The 18,487-nt window shown below is 41.4% G+C and overlaps 1 protein-coding gene across 1 annotated transcript in view; it reads left to right on the top strand.

Moving 5' to 3' along the window:
• The first annotated feature begins 838 nt into the window (after nucleotides 1-838).
• LOC311077715 (B-cell receptor CD22-like) overlaps nucleotides 839-18,487 on the top strand; it is a 51,746-nt gene continuing 34,097 nt past the window's right edge. The window contains exons 1-4 of the mRNA XM_084106323.1: nucleotides 839-933; nucleotides 1,301-1,357; nucleotides 1,756-2,115; nucleotides 2,205-2,453. Coding sequence (XP_083962449.1) covers nucleotides 1,315-1,357; nucleotides 1,756-2,115; nucleotides 2,205-2,453 — 652 coding nt within the window. The 5' untranslated portion in view covers nucleotides 839-933; nucleotides 1,301-1,314. The remainder of the gene's footprint in view (nucleotides 934-1,300; nucleotides 1,358-1,755; nucleotides 2,116-2,204; nucleotides 2,454-18,487) is intronic.

The following is an 18,487-nucleotide window of genomic DNA, read 5'->3' as shown; positions in this document are numbered from 1 at the left end:
AGGTCAATCATGTTGGTTTAATCAGCTTGACTAAAACTACATTGAATGGAGCCCCTAAAGTCACATGGTGGTGGAAATTATATTTCAATGCTTTTGTGTTTTCTCTCAGATTCTTTGCATTCCTCATGCATGAAACTTTTGCGAGCAAATGAAAAAGCATTGAAATATTATTTCTCCTCCCATCTCATACTTTTGAATCTCCTTGTGCTTTTAGAGGTTTTTGTATTAAGCAATATTAGCTAAGAATTCATTTTGAGCGATGACGTACATTGAGACACATTGGGCTGTGCATGTGTTCTTCATTACGGGTTGGCGCTCATGTGTGGGCGAACTGATTCTGGATGAGGTCATTTCCTGTCCCACCCATCTCTACTGGCCACCACTTCCTGTCGCTATTCTTTTCGCCAATAAACTGAAGGCAAATTTTATCTTGAGGATGTCAAAATACAATTTGTCTGTCCGCAGTCAAAGTGTCGACATCCAGTCTTACTCAATATAAGTTCCTATCTTGAGTGTCTTGCTCAATAATTCTACAGAAAATGTTTCCAGGAAGAAAGACTATAAAAACTAAGTTTTAAAAAACCCACTTTTATTTGTATTCCATTTATATCTGAACATCCCTTTAATCTTAAAATGTGGAAATTCAAGTTAAGCTGTAAATACGTCCTATATGTTAATACATATTTGTACATGACCTATCAAAGTGGTGGACAAACTTCTTCATATTGTTAAACATTTTGGGTTTAATTACGTTTTAGATATCAATAAATGCCATTGGATCATGATGAAAAGTTGTCTAAAGTTGCTTGTGTGGGCAGGAGTCAAGAAAGAGGAAGAAACATTTTCTGTCTGTGCGAGTATTTTAAAATAAACACTGTTAACCATGAGAAATTCATCAGTTCAATGCCTGCTGGAGAGACTCACCAGAACACGGTAAGAGTTACGCTGGTTACTGTGTGAATATAGTCAGATTAATACTGTTGTAGAAACCACTGACCTAATCAATTGGAAATATTCTCAGTGAAATATTATTTATGGAAATGTTTGCTAAAGATTGTTTTATAATGCTCATTGTGTGTGTTATACCTGTGGTCCCAATCCTGGTCCTTGAGGACCCCCAATACTGCACAGTTTTGATGTCTCTCTTATCTGACAAACCCATCTAAGGCCTTGAAGCCTTTAATAACGAGCTGATGAACTGAATTAGGTGTGCTTGATTAAGGAGACATCTAAAATGCTGGAGATCGTCCAGGACCAGGATTAGGAACAACTGTGTGATTCTGTATTATTGTTCTTGTAGTGACGTCACTGATAATGGCTCCTCCTCTTCCTCTGGTGTTTCTGCTCATGATTCACGGTGAGTCGCTCCTGATGGAGAATATTTTAATGTTCTTTAGTCACTCATCAAAGTCTTTCTTTTGTTAAATCATGAGTCCGGCAGCACCCTGTTAAAAAGCCTTTCACAAACAAATTTTGTAAAAAAAAAAAAAAAAAAATCATGCAAATAAAGTAAAACAAAACATAAAGGCAGTCAGAGATAAATTACAAAGAATAATAACTTTAGATAAATGTTTAAATGATTCTGATTGGAATTAATGTACAATATAAATATGTGCATCAATAATGATTATATTAATGTTTTTGCAATGTCAGCATTTCATGTGTTCTACAAAAAAAAAAAAAAAAAAAAAAAAAAAAGAGATTGTAATGAAACAATCGTTTTTATATGACCTATCCCTTTAATGTATGTTTTAGGAGTTTTCAGTAATCTTACTGATTGGAGTGTGAGTTACAGTCCTTCACACATCTGTGCACTAAAGGACTCAACAGTGATAATGAGATGCACTTATAAATACCCTACTGGACATCAGATCAAGGAAGTGTTCTGGACAAAAGGACCAATTCTAAGGGGTGTTGAGCTTCTAGATCTGTCTAAGGACCCTGAATACAGTCAGAGGCTTCAGTATCTGGGAGATAAACAGCAGAACTGCACCGTCAGACTGAGTCATGTGACACTGAAGGATTCACGCATGTACTATTTCAGATTCATCACTGATAAAGATGGAAAATGGACTGGTGATCCAGGAGTGACTCTTACTGTCACAGATGAGTTTGGTGAGGTTTATCTCTTCTTCTGTGCATTATGTTGAATAATAATCAGTGTATGACAGCAGCACTAGATATAATGTGTGTGTTGTGTTCAGATCTTCAGGTGGAGTCTCCTGAGAGAGTGACAGAGGGAGATTCAGTCACTCTGAGATGTAAAAGCAGCTGCGCTCTGACTGACAGAGCAACATTCATCTGGTACAGAAACTCACAGCCATTAACTGAGAGAAGAGACAGAAACAATGAACTCCTGCTGCAGTCAGTCAGAAGAGAGGATTCAGGCAGATATAGCTGTGCTGTAGACGGACACACTCACATCTCTCCTGCTGTTCAGCTCAATGTCATGTGTGAGTATCTATTTTATTTAGTATATAATACAATTATACAGTTCAGTTAATGCATTATGTTTAGATAACAAACCTTTGTTAACAAAATGCAGATTACACGAGGACAATCTGTTGTTATCTTCTGAGCTATTCTGAGATGGGTATGAAGTCCATGGTCTCATGCTTTTGAACTGAAAATTAAATTTCAAATATTTCACCTGTAGATCCTCCAGTGAATCCTCCCCCTAAGCAAAATTATGTTCACAGACATAAAATACAAAAACTTTGACTATTTCAGTCAGATACAGAAGGTGGATATAAAGTTTTGAGCAAGTGTACCATGTAGTCACACACAGACATCAAGATTTTGCATTTAAATCACAACAACGGTGACAGGACCCAACAGGACCTGACACCGGTTTTCACCTGTGGGTCACGGCTGAGCGCGTCTTCTTTACACTCACTTACAAACGAACATTTTCTCGTCTATCGTGCGTCTACATTACACCCGTACCACTAAAAAGACGGATTATATCCAAGACTTCAGTCATAAATTAGTATTAATATTGATAGCATTACTGGTAGCGTCGTTGCTAACTTACTGTCCATCTGTTAAAATGGCGAATATATCAGATGTATGTTGTCTACCTTTTGGTGCAGGTGAGGACACATTCGAGCTGCATGCGGTGCAGTCTGAGCTGGAAGCTGTAGAGAAGCAGATCCGTGACCTTTTAGAGACACAAGCCGAGCTGAGAGACCGGCGTTTAGCTCTTGAAACATCACACGCCAATGCACACAAATCAGTGATTAACGTTAGTAACCCGCTGACCCCGACCTCGTCTACTCCGTGCGTTTCTCAGCATTGGTCCTGAGCGCCCAGGTCACGATCAGCTCACTCCGGCTCCGACACACCACCACGAAGCCTGGGTGGTTCAGCAGCGGAAGACGCGAGCCAGGACCAGAGCAAGAATCTCTCCGCCCCTCCCGGTTTTCGAGATCTCCACCCAGAACCGCTTCTCCCCTCTTCGCAAAACGGAAAGCGATGCTGTGATCATCAGCGATTCCATCGTCCGGCAGGTCCACGCTACGTTAGGTAAAAGTAAGGTGCACAGTCACTGCTGTCCTGGTGCTCGTGTTTTCGATATCGCTGCGCGGGTACCCGAGATCTTGAACGGCGACGAGCGCATCGGAACTGTCGTGTTGCACGCGGGAGTGAACGATATCAGGCTGCGGCAGACGGAGGTTCTGAAGAAAGACTTCAGGAGCCTGATCGAGACGGTACGCAGCACATCGCCTGAAACAACGTTCATTGTGTCTGGACCGCTTCCCACGTAGCGACAACGGCATGAAAAGTTTAGTAGATTATTCGCGCTAAATGAATGGTTAATGTCATGGTGCAATGAGCAGAAACTGCTCTTTGTAAATAATTGGAATCTGTTTTGGGAGCGTCCTAGGCTCTTCCGCGCTGATGGCTTACACCCAAGTAGAATCGGAGCGGATCTTCTGTCGGATAACATCTCCAAGATGTTAAACACCGTTTGACTAGTAACCAAAAGTCCAAATCACAGTCTCTGCTGCACCAATTTAATTGATATAAGTGTAGAACATTGCATAGAAACTGTGTCTATTCCTCGTTTAGTGAGATCAAATAATAAATCTACTGCAGGATCTAGGAAAAATCGAATTGTTATTAAAAAAGAAAATCTCGCTATTAGTGAACAAAAACAATTTTTCTAAACATTAGATCATTCACACCTAAGGCGGTTATTGTAAATGAAATAGTCACAGATAATAGCATCGATGTACTTTTCCTTACTGAAACCTGGCTTAAACCAAATGATTATTTCGGTCTTAATGAGTCTACTCCACCAGGATACTGTTATAAGCATGAGCCCCGTCTGATTGGTCGTGGCGGCGGTGTTGCAACAATCTATAGAGATATTCTTAATGTTACTCAGAAAACAGGTGACAAGTTTAATTCGTTTGAAGTACTTGTACTAAATGTTATGCTCTCAGATGTAAGAAAAAAATCCCTATTATCTTTAGCCTTGGCTACCGTATATAGACCGCCAGGGCCTTATGCTGATTTCCTAAAAGAGTTTGCAGATTTTCTCTCAGATCTATTGGTCAACGTCGATAAAGCATTAATTGTTGGAGATTTTAACATACATGTAGATAATTCAAATGATGCGTTAGGGGCTGCGTTTACAGATTTATTAAACTCCTTTGGGGTCAAGCAAAACGTCACCGGACCAACTCATTGTCTTAATCATACACTCGATTTAATTATATCATATGGAACCGATCCAACCGATATAGATATCATTCCACAAAGTGATGATGTCACTGACCATTACATGGTAACTTGCATATTACGTACTGCTGTAATATGTCATGCTGCGCCGCGTTATCAACCAGGCAGAACAATCCTTCCATCCACCATAGATAATTTCTCAAATTGCTTATCTGATCTGTCTCAGCTGCTCAGTGAACCCAAACAAACAGATGAACTAGAGGAATTAACTAGCACTATGAGCACCATTCTCTCTAGAACATTGGATATTGTTGCACCCATTAGATTAAAAAAGGTCAGAGAGAAAAGTAAAGCACCATGGTACAACAATACTACGCATGTTCTAAAGAGAGAAACCCGTAATTTACAGCGTAAATGGAAACAAACTAATTTAGAGGTCTTTAGAATCGCATGGAAAGACAGTATGTCACGTTATAAAAAGGCCCTAAAAGCGGCCAGGGCTGAGCACCTCCGCAAACTAATAGAAAACAACCAAAACAATCCAAGGTTTTTATTTAACACCGTGGCTAGACTAACAAATAAACAGACGTCACCTGAGCAAAATATTCCGTTACAGTTTAGTAGTAATGATTTCATGAAGTTCTTCACTGAGAAAATAGAAAGCATCAGAACCACAATTGTAAACGTTCAGTCGCGCCTTATAATTCAGCCTCAATTATCACCCCGCAAGAACAATTACAGTGCTTTACAACTATAGAACAAAAATAGTTAAATAAACTTATCACTTCATCTAAAACAACAACATGTTTATTAGATCCTATACCAACTAAACTATTGAAAGAAGTATTACCTATAGTGGAAGAGCCTCTCCTCAATATTATTAACTCATCTTTATATTTAGGTCATGTTCCAAGAACATTTAAACTGGCAGTTATAAAACCACTCATTAAGAAACCACAATTTGACCCACATAATCTAGCAAATTATAGACCCATTTCAAATCTTCCATTTATGTCTAAAATATTAGAAAAAGTGGTGTCCGCTCAACTGGGTTCTTTCTTGCAAGAAAATGACATCTATGAAAAGTTTCAGTCTGGATTCAGGCCGCACCATAGCACTGAAACTGCACTTAAAATCACAAATGATTTACTTTTAGCTTCTGACCAGGGCTGTATCTCAATACTAGTTTTACTTGATCTTAGTGCTGTGTTCGATACTAGAGATCACACAATACTCTTAGATCGACTACAAAATTATACCGGTGTTCAAGGACAAGCATTAAGCTGGTTCAGATCATACTTATCTAACCACTACCATTTTGTCTATTTAAATGGAGAAAAATCGAAGATAACGTCAGTAAACTATGGAGTGCCGCAGGGATCTGTGTTGGGCCCTCTGTTATTCTCAATATATATGCTGCCACTTGGAAATATTATAAGGAAACATGGAATTAGTTTCCATTGTTATTCTGATGACACTCAAATATATATTTCATCACGGCTGGATGAAAACACTAAATTATCCAAATTGACAGACTGTGTCGAAGATATAAAAGATTGGATGACGCATAATTTTCTTTTATTAAATCCAGACAAGACAGAGGTATTACTTATCGGTTCAAAAAAACGCCCACAAAACCTCTCACAATACAACTTTAACATAGTAGGATGTCCTGTTACTTTATCCTCTACAGTAAAAGACCTGGGTGTTATACTAGACTGCAACCTGTCGTTTGAAAATCATATTTCATATGTTACAAAAACAGCCTTTTTCCACCTTAGAAACATTGCTAAGCTACGTAATATGCTATCAGTTTTTGATGCGGCTAAAGTTAGTTCATGCATTCATGACCTCGAGACTAGATTACTGTAATGCTTTATTAGCTGGTTGTCCCACATCCTCAATAAACAAGCTACAGTTAGTCCAAAATGCAGCCGCTAGAGTTCTTACTAGATCAAGAAAATATGATCATATAACACCAATTTTATCATCACTACATTGGTTACCTATAAAGTTCCGTATTAATTACAAGGTATTGCTACTGACTTATAAAGCCCTAAACGGCTTAGCTCCAGTCTATTTAACGGATCTTCTATCGCCCTATAATCCATCGCGCTCTTTAAGATCACTAAATTTGAGGCTTTTGGTCATACCTAGGATATCCAGATCCACCAAAGGAGGGAGAGCATTTTCACATTTAGCTCCAAAACTCTGGAATAGCCTTCCTGATACTGTTCGTTGCTCAGACTCGCTCTCCCAGTTTAAAACTAGATTAAAGACGCATCTCTTCAGCCAGGCATTCATATAATATTTTTAATCTTACAGTTAAATCCGGCCTCTAGTTCATAAACGCCAGAGGAGAACTGGCCCCCGACTGAGCCTGGGTTCTCCCAAGGTTTTTTTTTCTCCATTAGGTCACCTGATGGAGTTTTTCGGTTCCTTGCCACTGTTGCCTTTGGCTTGCTCAGTTGGGGATATTTTATTTTATTTAATCAATCAATAATACTATTGATCAGCCTTACCAAACGTGGACGTTTTTCCACTAGAAACAAACCTTGTTGTGTTATTTTGATTTAATAATGTGAAGCTGCTTTGATACATTATGTATTGTGAAAAGTGCTATACAAATATACTTGACTTGACTTAACAATCAAAACAAAAAAGCTTCATGCTGCAATGCATGATGGGTGGGTTTATAGTACAAAACTCAGCTGATTCCAATGTTTTTTTTTGTTTTTTTTTTGATTGTCACTGTTGGGATTCATATGCAAAATCTTGCTATAAATGCCAAATATATAAACCCAAAATTAAAAACACAACATAGGATGCTCATTTTGTGATTATTTTGTCATCATCAGCAAGGCGCTGATAACACCTGATTGTGTGTTACACACACACAGCTACAGCAGCCCAAAAACAGCTAACACAAGAAGTACAGGGACTAACTAAAGCAAACACTGCCCACTACAATGGTGACTTCAAATAGATGCTAAGTTGTCTAAAGCGGTGCGTGGTTTCTTTTATTTTCATGATTTTTGGACAAACACACACTGTCTGGGAGATACTTTGCAACTACAGATGGAAATTACTTTGATAATAAACGTTTTAATTGAATGCATGCTGAGAGTGTTTATTTGGTCCAGAAACAGTACAAGTAGTCTAAATGAGACCTTGAATGACTTTGAAAATGACCACAATGACCACATTTGAACTAGTTTTTAACCTTGTACGGAGGATCCATGATCCAGGATCCATATATCGGACGTGCAGAACACATAAAAAAAAACGTCAAAAAAAGACATCATAAAAACGTTCATTCTGGCTCATCAGTAGACGTCTTTTCAACGTACACTTTTGTGACAAATTGTAGCAGCCCTTCAACTTGGAATAAACAGGCTTGGGAGTGTTTCCATACGGGTGTACTTTAATTCAGACGAGTGTGCATAGCACCAACACCGTGAAAACTTAAAAGGAAAATAACAAAGGCAATTTAGCCAGATACAAAATAATCCTTTGACAAATGCACTTTAGCAAGCTAGCATCACATTGATAACAGCATAGCAGGCAACAGCCATCATGAAATGAATCTCATTACCATTTACATGAACGTATGAAATGAATTAATATGAAATACAATGAACCACATACCTCGCTCCGCATATCAAAGGGTGCTAGAAAGTGGTGATCCAGGGAAGGCTGCCGCCATTAACTTAACTTGAACGTTGGAGAGCTAGCTAGCAACTTCATAAATTATTCTCAAATTATTACTGCCAAACAAATCAAGCACAGAGTAGTATAACACTTCAAAGAACACTTTAGTTGAAGGTTACAGTAATATTTTCCAATCTCTGACTCTAAACATGCATCGTCTTGTAACGTGCCTTCTCGTGACTTCTTGTGTTTTTATTGAACGAGCGTGAGCGTGAGCGTGGAGAAATTAGTCCCCCCTGCAGATAGCATGATGTCAAAATAAAAGTCACATGAAATAAAAGTATGAAACAGAATAGTCATAATAAAACACTGCTAGTGGTCATCTACACTCCCACCACTCATGTTATGAAGAGTGAAGACAAGGATCAACCTGGCTGAACGGCTCATACTTGAGTCCTATGTCTGTATCAGTGTTTCTAGATATGTGCAGGTGAGTACTACTTAATAACTGAGAGAGAGTAGCCTATGTCATAAGGGGATAAAGGTGTAGACAACTAGACTGATCACTCACTCTCGAGGAGAAGAACTAGTTTCTGAATGGGCCTTTCTATAATCAAAGGTTTGGTGGGGCGATCTCGTTTAACTGACGTCCTTTCTCCTACTAACACCTTGACGCGACGCACTAGTCCATCGCTCTCCTTTGTGGTTTCAACCACTCGTCCCAGGTGCCACTGATTTCTAGGGGTGTCTTCCTTTATAATGACTAAGTCATCTATCTTAAAGTTGCGTCGAGTCGTATGCCACTTTTGGCGTGTGGAGATGTTCATGAGATATTCTCTCTTCCACCGGCACCAGAACTGTTCGACGAGGTACTGGACTCTTCGCCACCTTTTAGTTGCATAGACATCTTCCTTCTCAAATTTGCCAGGCGGTGGAAGGGCAATCTTGGACTTCATCAGTATGAGATGGTTTGGAGTTAATGGCTCGAGCGAGGTAGGATCATTTACCCCGTTTACGGTTAATGGACGGCTGTTCACAATGGCCATTGCTTCATAGAACAGAGTTCGAAGGGAAGAGTCGTCGAGTCTGCCTGAGTATTGACAGAGTGTGGCATTTAGGACATTACGGACAGTCCGAATCTGGCGCTCCCAGACGCCGCCAGCGTGACTTGCTGAAGGAGCATTGAAGATGAACTCACATTGCCTTTCTGCGAGGAAGCTCTCGATTGTTTTAGTGTCACATTGCTTCAGTGCTTCTTTGAACTCATTTTTAGCTCCCACAAAATTGGTTCCTTGATCGCAATGGAGTTGACGAACGGCTCCTCTGAGACTGATGAAGCATCTTAAGGCATTGATAAATGCATCTGTGGATAAGTCCTCAAGCATCTCAATGTGAACAGATCGAGAGGCAAGGCAAGTGAAGATTAAGCCATAGCGCTTTTGCTCTTTGCGGGCTTTCTTAGTGATGAATGGGCCGAAGCAATCGATGCCGCAGTATGTGAAGGGAGCAGAGACTTCTACACGCTCCTTAGGAAGCTCTGCCATGCGTTGTTCTTCTGCAGGCCGTCTGAGTCTTCTGCACTTCACACATCTGTGTATCAGCTTAGCAACTGACTTACTTCCACCGATGACCCAAAACCCATTGGCTCGAAGTTCTGTTAGAGTTTGATTCCGGCCTTGGTGACAGATCCTCTCGTGGCAGTGGGTCATGATCAGCTTGGTAATATGTCCTCCTTTGGGTAGAATCAAAGGGTGTTTGACTTCTAGGCTTAAGGATGACTGATCTAGTCTCCCACCGACACGAAGTGCTCCTCCTTCTAAGATGGGATCCAAGCGAAACAGAGGGCTGGAGTTTTGAAGACTTTTTCCCTTTTGAAGTATCTTCATCTCTTGGGGGAATGCTGCTTCTTGTGCAAGCCTCATTACTGATTCGGCAGCTCTCTCGCGTTCTTCCACACTCACAGGTTTGCCAGGATGGGTTTGCTTTGAATTCAGCCTCTTGATTCTTGCGATGACTTTCAGGAGTTTTGACCAGGAGGAGAACCGATTTAGACGGGTAAGAAAGTCTGACTTGGAAGGTTCAACTTTAGTTGTAAACGCCTGCATTGACCTGACCTCAGGATCACCAACAAGCAAATCAGGAGTGAGGTGAGACTCTGGATGTATTTCTTGTTCCCACAGGAATTTGGGTCCTGGTAGCCAGTTTGTTGAGGAGATGTCTACTGCATTGAGACCTCTCGACGCATGGTCAGCAGGGTTTTCTGTTGTGTCTATGTAGTGCCACTGGCTGGGGCTGGTGTGTTCTCTGATCATTTGCACACGATTGGCAACGAAGACATGGAACCTTCTTGCTTCATTGTTAATATAAGCCAGGACAACTTGGGAGTCAGTCCAGAAAAATTCTGCATGGATCGGCATTTCAAGCTCGTTTCTCAGCATGACACTTGATCTTGCAGCGACCACTGCTGCTGAAAGTTCCAATCTTGGAATGCTTGTGAGTTTTGTAGGCGCAACTCTAGCCTTTGCCATCACGAGGCTGCAGTGAACTTCACCATCTTCATTCTTGCTTCTCAGATAGGAACACGAGCCATATCCTATATTGCTGGCATCCGAGAAGTGGTGTAGTTCCCTCATGACAGTTTTGCAGAAGCCTTGTGGTTGGTAGCATCTCGGTATTGAGACTTCCTTCAGCCTTTGTAGGTCGCTCTTCCATCTCTCCCACCGTGGACTTAAGTCTTCGGGAAGTGGGTCATCCCATCCAATGCCTCGACGGCACAGCTCCTGGAGGATGCACTTTCCAGTTAAGATAAATGGAGCCACGAATCCGACTGGATCGTACAAAGAAGCAATGATGGATAGGATGCCGCGACGTGTAGAGGGCCTGGTCTGTGGGTTTACATTGAAGCTGAAGGTGTCATGTTCAAGGGACCACTGGATACCGAGAGCACGTTCTGCTGGAGCTGCATTTAGGTCCAGATTGAGGGGTTCAGATGTGACTGCTCTCTCAGTTGGGTCCACAGAGTCCAGAACTGACCTTTCGTTTGAATTGAACTTGTGTAGACGCAAACCTCCTCTCTTGCACAACTCTCGTGCTTCAGCGATCAACTTCTTTGCTTCTTCTACGGAGGGGACGCTGATAAGCCCATCATCGACGTAGAAGTTCTTTTCAACAAAGGCTGACGCTGATGGATACTCTTCCTTGTGTTGACGTGCCAAGTACTTCAGACCAAAGTTGGCACATCCCGGTGACGAGGCGGCGCCGAATAGATGGACAGCCATTTGATACTCTTGAGTCTCTGCTTCGAGGTCTCCATCCTCCCACCAGAGAAACCGTAAGTAGTTCCGTAGTTCAGGAGAAACGTAAAACTGATGGAACATTTTCTCGATGTCGCATATGATGGCTACAGCCTCTTTCCTGAAACGACAGAGCACTCCAAGGAGAGAGTTGATCAGGTCAGGACCTGTTAGCAGTGTATCATTTAGTGAGACACCACGGAACTTCGCTGAACAGTCAAAGACGACCCTTAGCTTCTCTGGCTTCTTGGGGTGGAACACCCCATGGTGTGGTATGTACCACGTAGTCTGCTGTCCTGTCACAGGAGAGGCTGGCTCTGCGTCACCTTTCTTTATCATATCTTTCATGAAGGCCTTGTACTGTTCTTTATACCGCTCGTTATTTTTCAATCTTTTCTTTAGGTGCTGCAGTCGAACTGTTGCCAGCTTCTTGTTGTCTGGTAGCAGAGGAGGCTCTGTGCTCTTGAACGGGAGGGGCATTTCATAGTGTCCATCTTTCCTTTGAGTTATGTTGTCACTCAGGAGCTGAATGAAGCGAACATCGTCTTGTGACACATACTTGTCTTTGTCTGCATACTTCCTTTCATTGAAGTCTGATTCCAAGACCTTCAGCACGTCAGTGGTTGATGGCGCTGGTATTTCCTTCACTGTCACTCGATGGACGAACCTCTGGTTTCCCTGGCGATCCAGATGTGGATTGGATGAGCCTACGATGCTCCAGCCGAGTTCCGTTCTCTGGGCAAATGGATCATTTTCGCCTCCTGTGACGACTTCCTGGGGGGCTAACGCCAACGGGCAATCACTTCCAATTAGCAGTCCCACCTCACAGTCCTTCAGCAGCGGAAGTTTGTTTGCTAGATGCTTTAAATGAGGCCAGAGCAGCGCTGTTTTGGAAGTCGGGATGTAGGACTTGTCGACCGGGATGAAACCACGAGTGTAGGCTTGGCGTAGCTGAATCTGTTTTTGAGACTGTAGTCCTCGAACTTGTAAACCGTAGACACTTTTGCTTGCTATGGGTGTGTCAACAGATGTCATGGTGCTCAGTTTGAGCTGTACTGGTTTAGTCTCCACGTTCAGCTCTTCGAGTAGGTCTTCCAAGACGAATGTCGAATCACTCTGCGTATCCAGAAGAGCATATGTTATAACTTCTTTCTGTGGTTCATTTGCAGATGACATGAAAACAGGGACGATGCTTGATGTGGCAAAGACGTGCCGCGTCACTGCATGGGACGTCACTTTGATCTCCTCCTGACTAGTGCCTTTGTCTGTGGAAGTGGACTGTTTCTCTTTTGCTTCCACAGATCGGTTCTCTCTCTCTTCATGTAGACAGGTGGGGTGACGTCTGCTGCATATGCCACAAGAGTGTCGCGTTTTGCAATCCTTACTGTTATGTCCCTTTCTCAAACATCCGTAGCACAAATTGTTTTCCCTTATGAAGGCCTTCTTATCTTCCAGAGATTTTGCTGCAAAGGTAGGGCACTTTACGACGCCATGCATCTCATCTTTGCAGATAGGACAAGGTGGCTTTGACTTGGTGCTGAACACTTTCTCTACCTTTTCCGTGGGATTGTTCCTTTTAGTGTTTGTGTGAAGTGCTCTAGCTCTCTTGGGCTGCCTGTCATCTGTGGCCTTGATCAGAAGTGGAGAGGCGACAGGGTTACAGGCTATCCGAGCCTCCTTCTGGATGAACCTTGTGAAACAGGAAAAGCTCGGGTAATCCCCGGATTCGTCCAACCTTTCTGTGACGACTCTGCACCATCTTCGTGTGATCCAGTCTGGTAATTTCTTCAGCAACTTGTGGTTCTCTTCGCAGTCGTCCAAGATGGCCAATCCTTTCACATGAGGCATCGCTTCAACGCATCCTTGCAGGAAGTCAGCAAACTCTCGAAGTGCAGCAGGATCACTGGTACCAACCTTGGGCCATTTCATGAGCTTGTCTCTAAAGGCCTTTTGCAGAATGAAGTGGTTTCCGTACCTTTCTTCCAGGACCCTTAAGGCCCCTTGATATGCTTCTTCTGAGTTTCTATAGAAGAATCCCTCTACAGCTTTACGTGCTTCTCCACTCAGATAGTTTTTTAAATAGAACATTTTTTCATGAGCTGGGAGAGGCTGGTGGTCTATGAGGGCCATGAAGGACATCTTCCAGTCTACATACTTTAGGGCTTCGCCAGAGAACTTTGGTGGCTCAGGAGCAGGCAGGCGATTCATACTGAGTGAGTTAATGAGTGCTTGGGTAAGGCCATCTTTCTCAGGAGATGCTAGCGCATTGGCGTGTGCTTGTGGAGGCTGGTATGCTTCGGCCTTTGGATTAAGCTGGCCTTTGAATTCAACTGTGAGATTAGTCTCTTTTAGCCAGTCTCTGGAGTCATGTTCAAGGCTCTCGTATGCGTTTACTCTCGCCTCTGCTATTCTTACGTCTGACTCTGCTTGAATTTGCTGTAGTCTCTTCTTTTCCTGACGCATGTTTGCCTCTATCCTTTTAAGAGCTACTTGCTTTTCTTCTTCCAACCTTTTAAGAACTAGCTGCTTCTCTTCTTCTAACTTGCTAAGAACTTCTTCTTGAGCTTGTATTTGATATACTGCCTTAACCTTTTCTTGTTGAGCTGCGAGTTCTGCTCCCGCATCTACATGTTTGCTTGAGCCCTGAGAGTGGGTTGAATTTTCTGCTAGAGAGAGTACAGTATCTGTCCTTGTGTGTCCGAAGATAGATCCATACTCATCCTTCTTAAGTGCCATCCTCACTCGTAGTTTCTCAAGTTCTGGATTGAAGACCTCATCTACAGTTTCTAGCCGCATCTCTATTATTTCGCTGATCTCTGCAGTGAGTGCTATACAAGCATCCATTTTCGGAACAATGTCTGGGGTGGCATTGTGGTTGCGTTGAATGGGCTCATAACATTCACTTACTGCACTGTGTCGAATTTGGATTTCTTCTCTGATTTTATTTAGTTCATCTTGAGAACAGAATGATTTTAGTGCGGTCCTAACCTTTCCTGCCACTTCTTTCCAAGAGCCATAAGCTCTCATGAATTCTTTCTTGTGTTTAATGGCTTCCTGTTTGTGCATCTCTAATCCCTTTTCTGTAAATGTTCTTTCGCGTGAACTAGACCTGACTGGCTGTGGGTTATCTGTTTTCATGGGTGGGTCGTGTGTGCTAGCTACTTCTTCTCCATTAAGTGACATTTTGTTGAAGTTGTGTTGCTGTTGGGTTATATTGAACTACTGAACTATAGTTTAATTACTGAAATATAGCTTAATAACTCAACAAATACTTAATATTAACATGCACTGGGCGATTATCATCAACAAAAAATGTAGGCTAACACACAAACAGCTTAGCAATGAACGCTATCATATGGATCTACCCATGAATGAATTTACATTTAACAGGTTCAATTAGTTCAATAGTTTTTTTTTTTTTTTTTCGTTTTTTTTTTTTTTTTATTATTAAATTACCCTTCTGTATCTTTAAATTCACCTTTCAAATGTATGATTAAATCAGAGCATCAAACATGTACAGTATACTGTTTATAAAGGTGACTTCAGTCCATTACATAAATATCACTGTTCGCAATCAGAGTCCCTGTGATTTTATGCAGCAATCAGCATAAACGAAATAGACCGATCTTGCCTGGGTGCCGGTTGAAGTGAGGGCGTTTGAACAGAAGGTGGCAGTCTTGTACACAGAATGGCGGATGGCAGTCCTTCTAACGTCGAGTTGAGTTTCACTCCACATCGAGCGACGAGTTTTCACTGTAGCAGCCCTTCAACTTGGAATAAACAGGCTTGGGAGTGTTTCCATACGGGTGTACTTTAATTCAGACGAGTGTGCATAGCACCAACACCGTGAAAACTTAAAAGGAAAATAACAAAGGCAATTTAGCCAGATACAAAATAATCCTTTGACAAATGCACTTTAGCAAGCTAGCATCACATTGATAACAGCATAGCAGGCAACAGCCATCATGAAATGAATCTCATTACCATTTACATGAACGTATGAAATGAATTAATATGAAATACAATGAACCACATACCTCGCTCCGCATATCAAAGGGTGCTAGAAAGTGGTGATCCAGGGAAGGCTGCCGCCATTAACTTAACTTGAACGTTGGAGAGCTAGCTAGCAACTTCATAAATTATTCTCAAATTATTACTGCCAAACAAATCAAGCACAGAGTAGTATAACACTTCAAAGAACACTTTAGTTGAAGGTTACAGTAATATTTTCCAATCTCTGACTCTAAACATGCATCGTCTTGTAACGTGCCTTCTCGTGACTTCTTGTGTTTTTATTGAACGAGCGTGAGCGTGAGCGTGGAGAAATTAGTCCCCCCTGCAGATAGCATGATGTCAAAATAAAAGTCACATGAAATAAAAGTATGAAACAGAATAGTCATAATAAAACACTGCTAGTGGTCATCTACACGTTGAAAAGACGTATTTTGAACATAATTTTGCTTGGCTGTGATCTCCATCAGTCCATCTGGCGTAATAGTGGAGGGAGATTCAGTGACTCTGAACTGCATCAGTGACTCAAACCCTCCTGCAGAAATCAGCTGGATTAAAGGAGAAATGTTTGTAGGATCTGGAAGAATCTTCAGCATCTCAAAGATCAGCTCTGATGACAGTGGAGAATACAAGTGCAAGTCCATCAATGAACATGGAGAGAAATACTCTGATGCTGTGACTTTAAACGTCATGTGTGAGTTAATGATAAAACATAAGATGCAAATTTTCTGTTTTGATAAATTCAGTCCATATTAGCAATTTTAAAAATGTGTAATACGATTTAAAAATAATAATCTGATAATTGTTATTAGACTCTCCCAGGAGCTTCTCAGTGTTGATGAGTGGATCTGGTGTAATAGTGGAGGGAGATTCAGTGACTCTGAACTGCATCAGTGACTCAAACCCTCCTGCTCTGAACTTCAGCTGGTTTAAGGAGAATGAACCCTCAGCTGTTGGATCTGGACAGAGTTTCAGTGCACTACAGAGTGGACGCTTCTACTGTCAGGCTCACAATCAACATGGATCTCAGAGATCAGATGCTGTAACTGTCACTGGTGAAGCTTTTATTTTATAAAGGGTTCAAAACAGTTATAGTATGAAGCTTTGAGACTTAATCTGAACTCAAATTCTTCATCTTTCAGTACATCATGGTCACGGCTGGCTCGTCTGGTTGGGGATCACAGCATGTTTAGGATTCTTCATCGTCATCATCATCTTCATTCTGTATACAATGTAAATAAAAATGTATCAACAAAGAGTAATATAATTTGCTTTTAGACTAATGCAAAAGTACATTTGAATATTACACAAAACAATGAAATAGCTTTTATCCGTTTCTTTTTAACAGTCAGAAGAAAAGAAAAGAAAAAACTGTAGATCTGCAATACACGAGTATGAGGTAAGATGGCCAAAACCACAGAATGATACTAATAAATCAATAACAGCTTCTTTGTACATGTAGAACACATATATTGTCACATTCTGCTCTGAGACACGAAGGTTGAGGATCCAAATGCAGTTTATTTGAACAGAGGGTAATCCAAAGACAGGGGTCACAGGGTCTCAGGGGTCACAGGCAAAAAGGAAAATCCAAGGACAGGCAGAGATCAAGAACACGGGAATAACAGACAGAACGCTCAGAATTGCAGTAAAAACACTAAACAAGACTTTGCAGAGAATGAATGTGAAAACCAGGCTATTATTGTCACGTCCCTGGGCTGATCTGTCTGTTCTTCCCGGTCTCTGTTGTGGTTTTGTGTTTGTTTGGAGCATGTGGGTCTGTTTTGACAGTTCACCATGTGCTTCTCTGTCATTGCGGTGTCTCTCCCCACCCCCTTGTTATCCCATTCATTACCTCGTTATTGTTTCACTCCCCTCACCTGATCCTGCATCAATTCATTTCTTCTGTCTCCTATTTAGTCCCCTTGTGTGTGTTGTCTTGTGCCAGATCGTTGTTTGAGCTGTGTGTGATTATTGGTCCAGTTGCCTTGTCTTGTGTTCCTCTGTGTCATGTTGGACCTTTTGCTAGCCTTTTGTTTCATTTTTTAGTTTTATTTTTCTCTACCTCCTCCTGACTTTCTCAGGCGGTTCTGCTGCATTCAGCCCTGGCCTTGCTCTCAGTCTCTGCTTGTGGATCGACTCTTTCTCTGCCCTCCTTCACATACTACCTGAGAGTTGCCATTCTCCTGCCGCTTCAGACCGTCGCTGCGCTACACCGCCTGGTTCTGGTTCTTCAGACGTTGTGTCGATCTACTGAGGACGCTACCCTGGGAGTCCCTCTAAATTTGTTTAGCCTATATTGAGCTCCTGTCTGGGTCGTTGACAGACTTTTGTGTTTCCCTTTTTGAAGAAGAATAAAACCTTTTGTTGCCTGCAGTTTGAGTCTGTGTCCTAACCTAACAATTATAGGGAGTAAACAAGGTAATGAGACAGAGGTGAATGTGATAATGGATGAGAGTCTGAAGGATTATGGGGAATGTTGTGGATATATATATATATATATATATATATATATATATATATATATATATATATATACACACACTCAGGATTTGTACATGGTTTTATGAGTAGAGACTGTGGAGTGATTACACTTTTGATCATCATGGCAGCAATTTAAAATATTTTACTTTTTTTTTTTTTTTTTTTAAATTTAAAATGGTGATAATCATTTCTCTCTGATTTCACTTCTTTCTGTTTCCCTGTAGAACAATCCCAGAACTGATCCCAGTGAAGGCTCATATACAGGTCTTGACCTCAAGTCCAGATCATCTGACCTGTACAACACACTCACAGTAAGAGAAATATCAAAAACTACATGTGCAAAAGAGCTGCATTCAAAAGTC

The sequence above is a fragment of the Abramis brama genome (genome assembly GCF_963993115.1).
Source record: "Abramis brama genome assembly, chromosome: 2".
NCBI lineage: Eukaryota > Metazoa > Chordata > Actinopteri > Cypriniformes > Leuciscidae > Abramis > Abramis brama.
This window is presented reverse-complemented; position numbering and strand designations above follow the sequence as displayed.